Source organism: Onychostoma macrolepis, chromosome 04 (genome assembly GCF_012432095.1).
Source record: "Onychostoma macrolepis isolate SWU-2019 chromosome 04, ASM1243209v1, whole genome shotgun sequence".
NCBI classification, from domain to species: domain Eukaryota; kingdom Metazoa; phylum Chordata; class Actinopteri; order Cypriniformes; family Cyprinidae; genus Onychostoma; species Onychostoma macrolepis.
The window spans coordinates 29,110,577-29,127,737 of NC_081158.1; the positions used below are offsets into that span (position 1 = coordinate 29,110,577).

A 17,161-nucleotide genomic window follows, 5' to 3' on the forward strand; every position below is an offset into this window, starting at 1 on the left:
TTCAGTTTCCAACTGTTCTTAATCCAGCATCTTAGATTTAAGCCGCTGTATTAGCTGCCGTTTTAATTCTGATACGTTGTATTTATGCTCTAAGGCAAGAAGAAAGAAGAAGAATCAGTTAATAAACATCATTATCATCATCAAGTAACTAAATAGCATTAACACACAGTAGACAAACTGAACCTCAAGGCCTAAAGATGTCACTTTATTAATAAACCAGCAAGCAAGGCTGAAAAGAAACCAGTGTGTTGAGTTACATAAAACAGCATAGCAGGACGAAATCAGTGCAGGCTGACCATGTACGTGAGCAGTACTATTACATGTTGGTAGTAGCCTGTGAGTTTCTGAGTCCCACACAGTAAAGACATTCAGAGCAACAAGAAGCAGTTACTGAAAAGAGGCATGACAGTGAGCGTGAAGAAAGAGAAAATGGTGTAGTGGAATGAATGAAGTGACTGTGATGACGCAGCCTCCTGATTGGACATGAGGTTTCAGAGCTTTATGACATCACAGCCGCTCTCATGTCTGAACAGAAGTTCTCTTCCTGAATCAAGTGATTGCCTGAATTCGAAATGGCATTCTAGCATAATACACTGAAGAAAAAAAAAAATATATATATATATATATATATATATATATATATATTTTTTTCAAAGTAAATAAAAGAAAGGTCATGTGCGTACATTTTACATGAAAATACTATTTCAATCTTTTTATTTCAAAATTTGACATTTAATTCAGTGTGTTACTTGCCTTTTCTTTGTCATTTTGTGAAATTTACTAGTAATTTCTGAGTGAAAATAGTTTTTGCCATACATTTTTTTTCAGTGTATTCATCTTTGCAGTAAAAATATGTTCAAAATACCATACTAGGATACTACTATTTCTACAGTACACAGTATGTACATTTTCTGTCTGCATTAATGATCAGGTTACCTACTACACTAAGAAAAAAAAAGGTGTAGAATTAAATTTGACTCAGAAATTGCTAGTAAATTTCTCAATTAGTAACATCAAGTAACAATTAGGCCTACATTTTTAAGTAGAAAGACTGAAATAGTATTTTCTTGTAAAATGTACGTGACTACTTTTTTTACAGAATACCTGTTTCATTGTATTAGTTCACAATGCACAGAAAGCTCAATCCCACAATCCAATGCGCTCAACTAATCCTCAGTGTCACAAATGAACCAGATGTAATATCTTATTGTCTCATTATTTGATCAGACTGCCACACAAAATTGGATCAAAAATTCAAAATATCAATTTAAATTTCTGACACGACTGCCGCTCTCTGAATTAAACACACATTTTATGAGGTTATGTGACAGTGTAGATTATATGGCATAATGCATACTGCTAAACATTCTATTTTTAAAAATAGTACACTATGTAGTATGCTAGTATTCCATTCCAAACACAGCAACTGTTGGGTATGTGAGGTTATAAGTCACTTTGTTATAAGTGCTGGTATTTGACTTCACCTTATGCATCTTTTATGCTTTTTACCAAGACATAATGATGAAATACAAACTCATGTCTGGTCTTAACACTTCTGATGCATTATATTATGATGTGCATGTTACTGATATAAAATCTTTACACAGAGATTGAATACGTTCATGTGACTGATATTTCTCACTTATGCAAATATGTAGACATGATGCACTCAAAAATTATGGATGCACATGTGAGTAAATGTAAAAAAAAAAAAAAAAAAAAGTTAAATATCTATGATATCAATGAATAGCTATACTGGAATATAAGTCAAAGCATCTAGAAGCCACTAGAAGAAGCAAAATGACATTCGACACACACTTTAAGATCTTTCAGCCAGGAGCCAATCAGCATTCATCATGAGGCTCAGGTTTTCCCGACCTGAACTGTGATTGGATGACTGCATATTTGGTGCATGTATTAGCCAATGATTTCAAGAATCCTCCTGAGAAACGACAACGATTTCTTTGAGAGTTTGTCGTAAGGGCTTTAGCATATAGAATATAGTCTAAATCATTTTTCATTTCTGATTTTTAATAAATACACTTTTCATAAGCGCCTTTGGGATATGGAATAGCTCTGTACAATGTGCAAACGCAACAAGCACTGTGCTTACACTTCGGACTAGCACTGCTGATGCACTGTTTATACAAATACACACGTGAAAAAAAGGCCTCTTAGTACTGACCGCGTATTTGTACTAAGAAGTAACTTTTGAGGAAATAATGAAAGCATTGATGAGCAAGGGATGGTGGGGATGGAGAGAGAAAATCTGGATGGGGAATGTCCATCAGGTGACATTAAGCACAGCGGATGAACTGATTGGTTGGTTGGTTTGTTCTTGAGCAGTCAACAGATAGTCCAGTGTCGCTCCCTCACAGGATAAAGTCAAAGGTCAGGTCAGACTTTGCCATCTTCTGTCGGTAAACAGCATCGAACTTTTCATTCATGGACACAGTGAAAATGTCCTTCCAAAGCCCAACACGACCTGAAGCAGATGAAAACAGGGTTAGAAGATTTCAGATCAGTTAAACTCTTTTGAAAGCATTTGTGGCATAATTTGTTTTAGCAAAGAGAAGAATTCATCTCTAAAGTTGTATTTTTTTTTTTTTAATAGAAAAAAATAGACAGTGAAAAATGTCATTCAGTCTTTCAACATACTGAAAATATCATGCACATAATTGCATAAATGCTAATTTTATGATACAACCAAGGATACCACTTATAGGAATTACATCAATATGACACATCCAAATAGTATGAAATGTATATAAATGTAGACATATTTACAGCTCAAATAATATATATATATATATATATATATATATATATATATATATATATATTTTTTTTTTTTTTTTATACCCAATGTTTTAGTTTAAGTGTATCAACAAACATATAAGTTTCGCATTATACCCTCCAGTGGCCCAGCCCAGTATTATTTTATTTTATTTTATTTTATTGTTATAGTTTTTTGACAGTCAAACCCAGAACGTTCCTTAAAGACTTGACCTCACCCAGACTCACCTTTCTCACACTTTTTCCATCTTCGTGTTCACAGTATATCTTCATGCACACTTATAGTATAATAAATCCCTACTGTATATAATGAGATTTTTCAGCGTCATGCCAAGCCAAGAATCCATGCACTAAAAGAAAAATGAACAAGACACAAGAAAACAACAACAAAACCAAACTAAAGTGCAAATGATAAAATAATCTAAAATAAATTGCAAAACGTTTTTACATAATGTTTACTGAATAATAAAACAAACAACAGGACAAAGGCTTCAAACAGCAACAGAAATTTCCATAGAAATAAAGATGCACCACACATATTCACCACATGATGGCACTGCCCAACAATCCTTCCTTTGTATGACTGATAAAGCACATAAGATTAAATGTTGAGTCGTCAGTCATACAAGGGACTAGATTTCTTTCTGGCAGACATATACATGCATGTGAAATGTGTTAAAGTTCACTCTCGCTTTTGGGCAGCACTTATCACTGCATGTGTCCTTCCTTGGGAAAGACTAAAAATTTCTCTTGCCCAAGAAGAATCTCTGTGAATCCATTTTTATAATTCCTCTAATGATAGGCTAAATAAGGTAGGGTCAGTGTGCTTCGGGTCATGTTAGCTCAGGGAACAGGACATGCAGTGACAGAATAATATTTTTCTTTTTTTGCTATTTTGTAATGCACATTGAGTTATGACTGATTAAAAGTGACCCCCTCCCTTTTTTCCCAGTCTTCTCTCTCTTACCCCGGCAGATGGACAAGGCCTCAGAGTTGCAGCACTGCTCGATGAGTTGGTTACAGCTCTCCACCATGCTCTCCAGCTGGGCTTTATCAAACGAGATGCCCAGAAAGCGAGCCAGCTGCTCCACCAGGGTCCCCAGATCCTCCAGAGAGGGAAATTACAGGCAGCAGGAAAGGTGGAGAGACAGAGAGAATGACAATATTTTGGTTATGTAATCATGACTCATGCCTTGGTCTTACACAGATGACTACATGAAAACATAATTAGCTTACATAGTTAACTTCAGGTTTTAAATGATTTCAGGGACCTTGAGGTGCAGGTGACTTTTTTCTACCAGATGTTTTGTATCCAAAAAAAAAAAAAAAGGATATTATATATAGTTCATTAAACATCCTGTCTATATGCTGAACATAAAGGATATTATATTTAGTCTGTAGTTCATTAAACATCCTGTCTATATGCTGAACATAAAGGATATTATATTTAGTCTGTAGTTCATTAAACAGCCTGTCTATATGCTGAACATAAAGGATATTATATTTAGTCTGTAGTTCATTAAACAGCCTGTCTATATGCTGAACATAAAGGATATTATATTTAGTCTGTAGTTCAATTAAACAGCCTGTCTATATGCTGAACATAAAGGATATTATATTTAGTCTGTAGTTCATTAAACAGCCTGTCTATATGCTGAACATAAAGGATATTATATTTAGTCTGTAGTTCATTAAACATCCTATCTATATGCTGAACATAAAGGATATTATATATAGTTCATTAAACAGCCTGTCTATATACTGAACATAAAGGATATTATATTTAGTCTGTAGTTCATTAAACAGCCTGTCTATATGCTGAACATAAAGGATATTATATTTAGTCTGTAGTTCATTAAACAGCCTGTCTATATACTGAACATAAAGGATATTATATTTAGTCTGTAGTTCATTAAACAGCCTGTCTATATACTGAACATAAAGGATATTATATTTAGTCTGTAGTTAATTAAACAGCCTGTCTATATACTGAACATAAAGGATATTATATTTAGTCTGTAGTTCATTAAACATCCTATCTATATGCTGAACATAAAGGATATTATATATAGTTCATTAAACAGCCTGTCTATATGCTGAACATAAAGGATATTATATTTAGTCTGTAGTTCATTAAACAGCCTGTCTATATGCTGAACATAAAGGATATTATATTTAGTCTGTAGTTCATTAAACATCCTGTCTATATGCTGAACATAAAGGATATTATATTTAGTCTGTAGTTCATTAAACATCCTGTCTATATGCTGAACATAAAGGATATTATATTTAGTCTGTAGTTCATTAAACAGCCTGTCTATATGCTGAACATAAAGGATATTATATTTAGTCTGTAGTTCATTAAACAGCCTGTCTATATGCTGAACATAAAGGATATTATATTTAGTCTGTAGTTCATTAAACATCCTATCTATATGCTGAACATAAAGGATATTATATATAGTTCATTAAACAGCCTGTCTATATACTGAACATAAAGGATATTATATTTAGTCTGTAGTTCATTAAACAGCCTGTCTATATGCTGAACATAAAGGATATTATATTTAGTCTGTAGTTCATTAAACAGCCTGTCTATATGCTGAACATAAAGGATATTATATTTAGTCTGTAGTTCATTAAACAGCCTGTCTATATACTGAACATAAAGGATATTATATTTAGTCTGTAGTTCATTAAACAGCCTGTCTATATACTGAACATAAAGGATATTATATTTAGTCTGTAGTTCATTAAACATCCTATCTATATGCTGAACATAAAGGATATTATATATAGTTCATTAAACAGCCTGTCTATATGCTGAACATAAAGGATATTATATTTAGTCTGTAGTTCATTAAACAGCCTGTCTATATACTGAACATAAAGGATATTATATTTAGTCTGTAGTTCATTAAACAGCCTGTCTATATGCTGATCATAAAGGATATTATATTTAGTCTGTAGTTCATTAAACAGCCTGTCTATATACTGAACATAAAGGATATTATATTTAGTCTGTAGTTCATTAAACATCCTATCTATATGCTGAACATAAAGGATATTATATATAGTTCATTAAACAGCCTGTCTATATGCTGAACATAAAGGATATTATATTTAGTCTGTAGTTCATTAAACAGCCTGTCTATATACTGAACATAAAGGATATTATATTTAGTCTGTAGTTCATTAAACAGCCTGTCTATATGCTGAACATAAAGGATATTATATATAGTTCATTAAACAGCCTGTCTATATACTGAACATAAAGGATATTATATTTAGTCTGTAGTTCATTAAACAGCCTGTCTATATACTGAACATAAAGGATATTATATTTAGTCTGTAGTTCATTAAACAGCCTATCTATATGCTGAACATAAAGGATATTATATTTAGTCTGTAGTTCATTAAACAGCCTGTCTATATACTGAACATAAAGGATATTATATTTAGTCTGTAGTTCATTAAACAGCCTGTCTATATACTGAACATAAAGGATATTATATTTAGTCTGTAGTTCATTAAACAGCCTGTCTATATACTGAACATAAAGGATATTATATTTAGTCTGTAGTTCATTAAACAGCCTGTCTATATGCTGAACATAAAGGATATTATATTTAGTCTGTAGTTAATTAAACAGCCTGTCTATATACTGAAGATAAAGGATATTATATTTAGTCTGTAGTTCATTAAACATCCTGTCTATATGCTGAACATAAAGGATATTATATTTAGTCTGTAGTTCATTAAACAGCATGTCTATATACTGAACATAAAGGATATTATATTTAGTCTGTAGTTCATTAAACAGCCTGTCTATATGCTGATCATAAAGGATATTATATTTAGTCTGGAAGTCATTAAACAGCCTGTCTATATGCTGATCATAAAGGATATTATATTCAGCCTATAGACAGGCTGTTTAATGAACTACAGACTACTGGAACATGGTGTACTATCTATATGTTTTGTCTCTATACATTAGTCTATTACATCAGAGGTTATGCCTTTGTCACATGCAGCGTGTCTCTGTTTGTGCTGTCCTGCTGGACTCTGAGCTCTCCAAATCACATTACTCCATAAAGATATGGAAACAACATGCTAAAGTAGACTGAAAATCAGTGATTCCCCTCTATTATGCATACATAACACTCTACTATCACAATTTCTGGAACTGTTGCCCTTAAGATATGAATACAGCTGTTTGTGAGAATGAAATGTACTAAGAGTGATTATGGGTGATTATGGGCCTCTTTGTACTGATACTACGTGGACAAATAGTAGATGTGTAGAGGTTAGAAAGAGACAGAGTGAGAGGAAGAGGATGTTCAAAATACTATACATGACTATACTCTATAGTAGAGTATACTGTACTGTATCGAGTATATGAAGCAGAACGCATGCAAAGAGTTTGAGATCATCTCTGCATCAGTTTACAGGAAACTGAATTAAAGCAGAAGGTATTTTTTATATAAAACTTAGAAATTATTTTTAGTACTTAAAATAATGCTGAAATAATACATAAATTTTACATTTTAAATTTAATCGCATCCAAAATAACAGTTTTTGTGTACATAATATATGTGTGTGTACCGTGTATTTATTATGTATATATAAATACGCACACATGCATGTGTATATATTTAAGAAAAATGTTATGTTTATATATTAAATATATTTATATATAATATAAATGATATGAAATACATGTAAATACATGTAAATATTTTCAAAATATATACTGTATGTGTGTGTCTTTATATATACATGATAAATATACACAATACACACATAGATTATGTACACTAAAACATTTATTTTGGATGCGATTAATCGTGATTAATCGTTGCCCAGCACTAGATTAAAAATATACAAACAAATATTAGAAATATTGCATTGGCAACTAACTAAAATAAGTATGTTTTTTTTTAAAGTACCAAAAGTTCTAAAAATGAAATAAAATTGAATAAAAGCATAACAGTAATATTTTTAAAACAATAAAAGTGACAAAAGAACATAACAGAAACACTAAAATGAACTAAGATTAAAAATATAAATAATAAATAAAAAAAATAATGCTCATTCAAAATATGAATTAAAATGTTCATAAATTAACAAAATACATGAAAATAGTTAGATTTTGAAAAAAATAAAAAGGGTAAAACTCCATACTGTGAATAATAAAAACAATGGAAAGTGCGTGTGTGTGTGTGTGTGTGTGTGTGTCAGTACCTTGTACATATCCTCATATTTCAAGAAGAGAACATTAGAGTCCATGCGATGCTCCCAGAACTCCTGAACATGCTCAAACCAGGAGCCATATCCCACTACAAGGACACATATACAAGACACAAAAACCAAGAATAAGACAAGAAGTACATTCTCATACACTTTCCTCTTGAGCAAATATGCCAGTTTTGTGTCAGATGTGTCACACTCACACTTGTCGTTCATAAATCGCCTGCAGAACTCCTGGAACGTTCCCCGGTAGCTCATGGTTCGTAAAGAGCGATGAAACTGGTAGTAGGACACCACCAGGTCTTTAGGATTCCTGGCCATATAGATCACCTAGAGGACATGGATTGATATGTTTGTGTAAAGGCATATTCATACCAAAAATTATACTCTTTTCAAAGATCTGTTCACATGTTAAGCATAGTGGAAAAAAGTAAAATATTTTTGATTATTCACTACTATACTATTCTGCTCACTAAGGCTGTATCTGTTTAATCGAAAATAATAATATTGTGAAATATTACTACAATTTAAAATAAATGTTTTCTATTTTAATATATTTCAAGCAGGAAAAGCAAAGTTGGCACACCACAGCTCCAAAAGTAGAAAACTTATTTATGTTCTCACCACAGGTGACGTTTTGAGCCTAAACGCTCTGCACAAGATAATATGTGACCCTGGAGCACAAAACCAGTCTTAAATCGCTGGGGTATATTTGTAACAATAGCCAAAAATACATTGTATGGGTCAAAATTATAGATTTTTCTTTTATGCCAAAAATCATTATAAAGTAAAGATCATGTTCCATGAAGATATTTTGTAAATTTCTTACCGTAAATGTATCAAAACTTCATTTTTGATTAGTAATATGCATTGCTAAGAACTTCATTTGGACAACTTTAAAGGCGTTTTTCTCAATATTTTGATTTTTTTGCACCCTCAGATTCCAGATTTTCAAATAGTTGTATCTCAGCCAAATATTGTCATATATTGCCTAACAAACCATACATCAATGGAAAGCTTGTTTATTCAGCTTTCAGATGATGTATAAATCTCAATTTACACTTAAGACTGGTTTTGTCATCCAGGGTCACATATTTATATATATATATATATATACAGTGAGGAAAATAAGTATTTGAACACCCTGCTATTTTGCAAGTTCTCCCACTTAGAAATCATGGAGGGGTCTGAAATTGTCATCGTAGGTGCATGTCCACTGTGAGAAACATAATCTAAAAAAAAAAAAATCCAGAAATCACAATGTATGATTTTTTAACGATTTATTTGTATGATACAGCTGCAAATAAGTATTTGAACACCTGAGAAAATCAATGTTAATATTTGGTACAGTAGCCTTTGTTTGCAATTACAGAGGTCAAACGTTTCCTGTAGTTTTTCACCAGGTTTGCACACACTGCAGGAGGGATTTTGGCCCACTCCTCCACACAGATCTTCTCAAGATCAGTCAGGTTTCTGGCCTGTCGCTGAGAAACACGGAGTTTGAGCTCCTCCAAAGATTCTCTATTGGGTTTAGGTCTGAGACTGGCTAGGCCACGCCAGAACCTTGATATGCTTCTTACAGAGCCACTCCTTGGTTATCCTGGCTGTGTGCTTCGGGTCATTGTCATGTTGGAAGACCCAGCCTCGACCCATCTTCAATGCTCTAACTGAGGGAAGGAGGTTGTTCCCCAAAATCTCGCAATACATGGCCCCGGTCATCCTCTCCTTAATACAGTGCAGTCGCCTGTCCCATGTGCAGAAAAACACCCCAAAGATGATGCTACCACCCCATGCTTCACAGTAGGGATGGTGTTCTTGGGATGGTACTCATCATTCTTCTTCCTCCAAACACGTTTAGTGGAATTATGACCAAAAGTTCTATTTTGGTCTCATCTGACCACATGACTTTCTCCCATGACTCCTCTGGATCATCCAAATGGTCATTGGCAAACTTAAGTCGGGCCTGGACATGTGCTGGTTTAAGCAGGGGAACCTTCCGTGCCATGCATGATTTCAAACCATGACGTCTTAGTGTATTACCAACAGTAACCTTGGAAGCGGTGGTCCCAGCTCTTTTCAGGTCATTGACCAGCTCCTCCCGTGTAGTTCTGGGCTGATTTCTCACCTTTCTTAGGATCATTGAGACCCCACGAGGTGAGATCTTGCATGGAGCCCCAGTCCGAGGGAGATTGACAGTCATGTTTAGCTTCTTCCATTTTCTAATGATTGCTCCAACAGTGGACCTTTTTCACCAAGCTGCTTGGCAATTTCCCGTAGCCCTTTCCAGCCTTGTGGAGGTGTACAATTTTGTCTCTAGTGTCTTTGGACAGCTCTTTGGTTTTGGCCATGTTAGTAGTTGGATTCTTACTGATTGTATGGGGTGGACAGGTGTCTTTATGCAGCTAACGATCTCAAACAGGTGCATCTAATTTAGGATAATAAATGGAGTGGAGGTGGACATTTTAAAGGCAGACTAACAGGTCTTTGAGGGTCAGAATTCTAGCTGATAGACAGGTGTTCAAATACTTATTTGCAGCTGTATCATACAAGTAAATAGTTAAAAAATCATACATTGTGATTTCTGGATTTTTTTTTTTTTAGATTATGTCTAGTGGACATGCACCTACGATGACAATTTCAGACCCCTCCATGATTTCTAAGTGGGAGAACTTGCAAAATAGCAGGGTGTTCAAATACTTATTTTCCTCACTGTAATAAATATTTAGAAATTTTCATCAGCCATTACTCCAGTCTTCAGTGCCACATGATCCTTCAGAAATCATTTAATATGCTGATTTGGTGCTCAAGAAACCTTTCCTGTTATTATACATGCTTTTTCTTTGATGAAAAGAAAGTTCAAAGAACAGCATTTATTTGAAATGGAAATCTTTTGTAACATCATGAATGCCTCTACTGTCAATTTGGATCAATTTAATGGAAATCAATTTCATTAGTTGTCCTTAATGGACAATTGGAAGTCATGATTAATATGTTAATTGTGTTTTCCAGCTGACCTTGCCTTCGCCATTGTGCATCGCTGTGGGCAGGAAACGATGTGGCAGGTGGCTTTTGATCAGACGAGGCGATGTCAGTTCCTACAGAAACACAAAACTTGATCAGTCCAAGAGGTCAGGGGAAAAATAAATGTCATTCCCATGCTGAAGGCCATTGGTTCAGTAAATATGTGCGTGTGAGAGAGTAAACACCTGGATGATCTCCAAACCCGGCTGTGGATATTCCAACACAGGAAGCTGCTCATCAATATTCATGAGGCCGATCTCATCTGGGTCCGCACCCTGACTCACCAGATACACCACCTCCTGTAACAAACTCGTACCTACGTGCGTGACAGGAAGAAAGCAAAGTTGTTTTGGATGAATTATTGATGGTAAAATGATGACTTTGCCAGCTGCACTTAACTGTAAACACATGCATTTACCCGAATATAGCCTGACCTGCAACCTCAATGGTTTAAAATCATTCTTTTTTTCAGTTTCTTCACAGTGTTCCCAGACACGTGTAAATCTAAGGCATCAACATTTTCCTTACATGCAGGAATTAATGGTGGTATGCAATGAAAACATCTAAAGGATCTCCCACAGAAATCATATAGATTTTTTATATTTTCCTTTCAAATAATATTTATTTGTTTTAACTTATTTTTCTAAAGTTTGTTCTGACATTTATAAAAGGATATTTTGTTCATTTGCTGTTAATTCTTTATATGCTACTGACCAACAGGACACGTCACATTCCAAGAAAGCCTTTCAAGAAAAATGTGCAAACGTAGCCTTAACAAATGAATTGTAAAAGTAATTCTGGAAGGGACACAGCTGGTTTAAACACATGACTAGCATTAAACATTTGACAAAGGAGCTTTTAAACCCCAGCAAGTCTTATTTGGATCCTCTGAAAAGCGTGAAAAATCCAAATATATCAGCATATCAGTGTCCCCTTTCACTTCTTATTTTTTGCCCAATTCAGATGAAACATCTACTTCTGTTTAGTTGAGGAGGAGCACCACCTCAGCAGAACTCTTATTTGTTGACTACATGAGAAGTTTTCAAGAGTACAAAACTTGAAATGATCATAAAGTGCCTCTTTCACTCTCATTCAGCAGTTTTGTTTACTCTTGGCTGGCTTGAGAGCATGCATAAGCAGAAATTAAACGTGTGCTAACTTTAACATGAACAACATGCATAGAAATATCTATACAAAAACAACCCAACTAGGGCTCTCCCTTAAAGTTAGATTTAATAATCTTGATTTGCTGATCTTGATCTTGTGTTAGCTACGTTAAAGATCTGGAACAAATTAAGATTTTAAGGGCATAACAACAAATACAAGGAGGTTTTATTTTTCAGTACGATGATGACGTTTGATTTTAAAACTGTTTTCAAGAAAACACACCATCGGGGTCACATGACCCTCTGGCCACTTCCTCCCACTGGACTGCAAAACAAAATAAAGCCACATAAAGTGAAAAGTTGTCTTGCAAACACAATTTGTGCACTACCAAAATTTCCCTGATTGATAGTTTTTATTTACACTGTCAATTTATACATTTCCAGGAAATATCAAAATTTATTGAAATACATTTGTTCAGACGGTTTAAAATTATGAAAATACAGGTGCATCTCAATAAATTAGAATGTCGTGGAAAAGTTCATTTATTTCAGTAATTCAACTCAAATTGTGAAACTCGTGTATTAAATAAATTCAATGCACACAGACTGAAGTAGTTTAAGTCTTTGGTTCTTTTAATTGTGATGATTTAGGCTCACATTTAACAAAACCCACCAATTCACTCAACAAATTAGAATACTTCATAAGACCAATAAAAAAAACATTTTTAGTGAATTGTTGGCCTTCTGGAAAGTATGTTCATTTACTGTATATGTACTCAATACTTGGTAGGGGCTCCTTTTGCTTTAATTACTGCCTCAATTCGGTGTGGCATGGAGGTGATCCGTTTGTGGCACTGCTGAGGTGGTATGGAAGCCCAGGTTTCTTTGACAGTGGCCTTCAGCTCATCTGCATTTTTTGGTCTCTTGTTTCTCATTTTCCTCTTGACAATACCCCATAGATTCTCTATGGGGTTCAGGTCTGGTGAGTTTGCTGGCCAGTCAAGCACACCAACACCATGGTCATTTAACCAACTTTTGGTGCTTTTGGCAGTGTGGGCAGGTGCCAAATCCTGCTGGAAAATGAAATCAGAATCTTTAAAAAGCTGGTCAGCAGAAGGAAGCATGAAGTGCTCCAAAATTTGTTGGTAAACGGGTCCAGTGACTTTGGTTTTCAAAAAACACAATGGACCAACATCAGCAGATGATATTGCATCCCAAATCATCACAGACTGTGGAAACTTAACACTGGACTTCAAGCAACTTGGGCCATGAGCTTCTCCACCCGTCCTCCAGACTCTAGGACCTTGGTTTCCAAATAAAATACAAAACTTGCTCTCATCTGAAAAGAGGACTTTGGACCACTGGGCAACAGTCCAATTCTTCTTCTCTTTAGCCCAGGTAAGACGCCTCTGACGTTGTCTGTGGTTCAGGAGTGGCTTAACAAGAGGAATACGACAACTGTAGCCAAATTCCTTGACACATCTGTGTGTGGTGGCTCTTGATGCCTTGACCCCAGCCTCAGTCCATTCCTTGTGAAGTTCACCCAAATTCTTGAATCGATTTTGCTTGACAATCCTCATAAGGCTGCGGTTCTCTCGGTTGGTTGTGCATCTTTTCTTCACACTTTTTCCTTCCACTCAACTTTCTGTTAACATGCTTGGATACAGCACTCTGTGAACAGCCAGCTTCTTTGGCAATGAATGTTTGTGGCTTACCCTCCTTGTGAAGGGTGTCAATGATTGTCTTCTGGACAACTGTCAGATCAGCAGTCTTCCCCATGATTGTGTAGCCTAGTGAACCAAACTGAGAGACCATTTTCAAGGCTCAGGAAACCTTTGCAGGTGTTTTGAGTTGATTAGCTGATTGGCATGTCACCATATTCTAATTTGTTGAGATAGTGAATTGGTGGGTTTTTGTTAAATGTGAGCCAAAATCATCACAATTAAAAGAACCAAAGACTTAAACTACTTCAGTCTGTGTGCACTGAATTTATTTAATACACGAGTTTCACAATTTGAGTTGAATTACTGAAATAAATGAACTTTTCCACGACATTTTAATTTATTGAGATGCACCTGTATTTAATGTGGACAAAATGGAGCTTAATCGTATTATAAGAAGCCTGAGAAATATCAAGAAGCATATAATGTTTGACACTACCATTCCCATCACAACTATCAACAAGGCAATGTCTGTTTACTCCGCAGATTCGACTGGCAGTGCAACGTGTGACTCCATTGACCTGTCATCCATCACAGCCCGCTGGAGACACACATTTCAGTGTGTAACACTCAGCAGAGCTCGGCCTTCCCTCGGCGCTCCGAACTCAATTACACCGATGCTAGTGCGACACAACGTTCTCTGCAAAGCCAAGCGATTTCAGACCCTCACGCTATCATTCTTACTATCCTGCTGTCTGTCGATCCCTCAGTTCATCTCTTTATAACTGAACAGTGGTATCTTTATCATGTTATACAGTATAAACAACTGCATCCATTTAGACATCCCTTGACTGTACTAATATTGTTGTGGCCTTTTGGTGGTTTTCTTAGTAAAACTTTACAATAAGGTTCCAATTGTTAACATTAGTTAACATGAGAACAATGAGAAATAATTCTAAAGCATTTATTAAGCTTAATCAGTGTTAATTTCATCATATACTAATACATTACTAAAATTAAAAATAATTGTTTTCATTATTTAAAGGCCCTGAGCTGAAATGAAGTAAAAATAAACATTTGTATTTTTATTAACGAACGTTAAAAGGAACAGATCACTTAAAAATGAAAATTTGCTGCCATTCAAGATGAGTTTGTTTCTTCATCAGAACAGATTTGGAGAAATTTAGCATTACATCACTTGCTCACTAATGGATCCTCTGCAGTAAGTGGGTGCTGTCAGAATGAGCAAATCCATCATTTTTAAATTTTAGCCTATTGCTTCTGGCCAAAATCCATAATCCATAATAACACTTTCTCTAGTGAAAAAGTCCATCCCCTGTTGTCCTCTCACATCAAAATCTCCCAAAATATTTGTTTTGGACTGTTTCCGCTTGTAAACGGTGCTTGATCTGTGCATATTTCTGACTTTTGCACTGGAGAAAGCAATATTATGCATGAAGAACTGGAATTTCATTTGGAAGGAACAGTTTGAAGTTAAAAACGTCATAATGATGGATTTGTTTCTTACAAACAAGCAGCTTTTCGCTTCACAAGATGTTAATTGGTGGACTGGAGTCGTGTGGATCAGCTGTTTGGACTCTCATTCTGACGGCACCCATTCACTGCAGAGGATACATTGGTCAGTAAATGATGGAATGCTAAATTTCTCCAAATCTGTGACTACTTCTATATCTTGAATGGCCTTAGGGTGAGTAAACTTTCAGCAAATTTTCATTTTGGGTGAACTATTCCTTTAACAAAGTGAATTGCTCATTATTTGTTCATTTTAGTTAATGTGCACTAAAGTAATGGAACCTTATTATAAAGTATTACTGTTTTTTTTTTGGCTTCTCATGTGCATAAGACAACTCTGTAATACATCTGAATTTTCTGGTCTAAATAGATTCTTTCATTGCAGGAAACAAAAAAAGATCTGTAAATATACATTTGGTTTCAGCTGACTTATTACACAAGTAAATCGACATAGCAACAAGCATGCGTGGGAGAGGGAGTGATACATCCTGATAGGAAACAGCGCCCCTGCAGTGAATGAACACGTGTGGGCATGGAAAACATTTCACCTTGCTTTGTTTTTAATTTCACATCAACACACAATACAAACACTCCCAGTTCTGATTTTTCATTCTTATCATCCAAAGATCACACAATCTCTAAAATAATCATCTTTTGACCTTAATATTTTAATCAAACTCATCTGTTTCATACAGGCCTGGCTCAGATACAAGACTCTCAGGGAGGACCGGACATGATTAGGTGGGCCAGGCTGGTTTCATAATATTTTGAAAATGCCTCTTATTTGAAATTAATAATATTGCCAATGTCATCCAGGCTGTTGATGAATCATCCATAAAGGTAAACACGTATTTATTTGTCTATAATTTAGAAAGTACTATTTTACTAAACAAGCAGACTATATAAATATGCATTAATATGTTTAGGTTTTTTATTTGTTATATCAACATGCTATCTAAAACATGCTTTGGCACACTCTAAATCATATTGTCTACAAATAAATATACAAAACAGAAGTGAGGTGCAGTGATGCTAAAGATCTCAGATGACCCTTTATTTTGGTAAACACCTCAAATAACTGCATCCTCTACGAAGGAAAAGCATGCACATGTAAGCAGTATTCTGCTATACAGCTGTTAGCTGTGCGTTTTGATACCTGATTTGGGGTATGTAACGATCCATATGTCGCTACTTCTTAACGAAAAGTTGGCGATCTCGTCCATCTTGCCCCTGCAGAAAGGAGGGAGTCGAACTCCATGATACTCGAAGTATTTGCTCTCGTATTCAATCGGGGTGCTCGGCGTGTCCACCTCGCTTTCCGCCATCCTTTCAAACGATTACAACACGAAAGGCTTGAAGGGACTGATTTTTAAAAAGATTTGGGGAGAAGAAGACGCATTTGATATCCAGCAGCCTCCGATTGTTTGGCAAAGACGTCCCGCTTTGCGTGCGCCTTGATCTTCAGCCAATCAGGAGGAGGAGAGATGATGTAATGGGATTCTCTCAGCATCAGGACCAGTAGTCTGGGCGGTTCCTCGAGCAGGCCAGATGTTCATCGCTTATGTAAATAAACAACACGTTTCTAAAAGTAAAACTATAAAAATGTGGTTGCTGAGTGAGGAAGACGAATCCAATCTTGCATTAATGCTATAATCTGTTTATCACGTTGGTCTGCTTTCTCATAACATGATATTGCATTTAATTGATAAGTCATTAGCAAACATTGCATTGTGGATATACTCTTAAATGTGAATTTATAGTAGCCACGTATAGTAGTATTATTACAATAAAATC

At 35.2% G+C, this 17,161-nt stretch overlaps 1 protein-coding gene and 1 long non-coding RNA gene across 3 annotated transcripts; one reads left to right on the forward strand and one right to left on the reverse strand.

Annotated features, from left to right (window-relative positions):
* Positions 1-1,701: 1,701 nt before the first annotated feature.
* Positions 1,702-16,847, reverse strand: sult4a1 (sulfotransferase family 4A, member 1). 2 transcript variants are annotated; one of them, XR_009270752.1, is made up of 8 exons: positions 16,524-16,847; positions 11,253-11,383; positions 11,061-11,141; positions 8,250-8,376; positions 8,041-8,135; positions 3,764-3,902; positions 3,025-3,146; positions 1,702-2,485 (listed from the first exon to the last, which is right to left on the reverse strand). XR_009270752.1 is itself a non-coding variant. In XM_058773117.1 (7 exons), exons 1-7 carry the CDS (start codon positions 16,690-16,692, stop codon positions 2,373-2,375), a joined length of 855 nt encoding a protein of 284 aa, XP_058629100.1. In that variant the 5' UTR covers positions 16,693-16,846; the 3' UTR covers positions 1,702-2,372. The 2 variants fall into 2 exon arrangements, 1 of the variants encoding a protein (XP_058629100.1); XM_058773117.1 differs by lacking the exon at positions 3,025-3,146 and having other exon boundaries at positions 16,524-16,846.
* LOC131538935 (uncharacterized) lies at positions 11,350-14,673 on the forward strand. The gene is made up of 3 exons (XR_009270753.1): positions 11,350-11,434; positions 11,540-11,613; positions 14,381-14,673. It is a non-coding gene; the product is annotated as an uncharacterized LOC131538935 (long non-coding RNA).
* Positions 16,848-17,161: the final 314 nt, after the last annotated feature.

Bases quoted from the DNA above. Each gene is read 5' to 3' on its own strand.
- sult4a1 (XM_058773117.1), bottom strand. From the start codon at position 16,692: ATGGCGGAAAGCGAGGTGGACACGCCGAGCACCCCGATTGAATACGAG. The intron at 3,903-8,040 runs GTACTGACACAC...CCCTCTCTGGAG, and splicing joins AATATGAGGATATGTACAAG to GATCTGGGGACCCTGGTGGA. The intron at 2,486-3,763 runs GTAAGAGAGAGA...CATCTGCTTCAG, and splicing joins GGCCTTGTCCATCTGCCGGG to GTCGTGTTGGGCTTTGGAAG.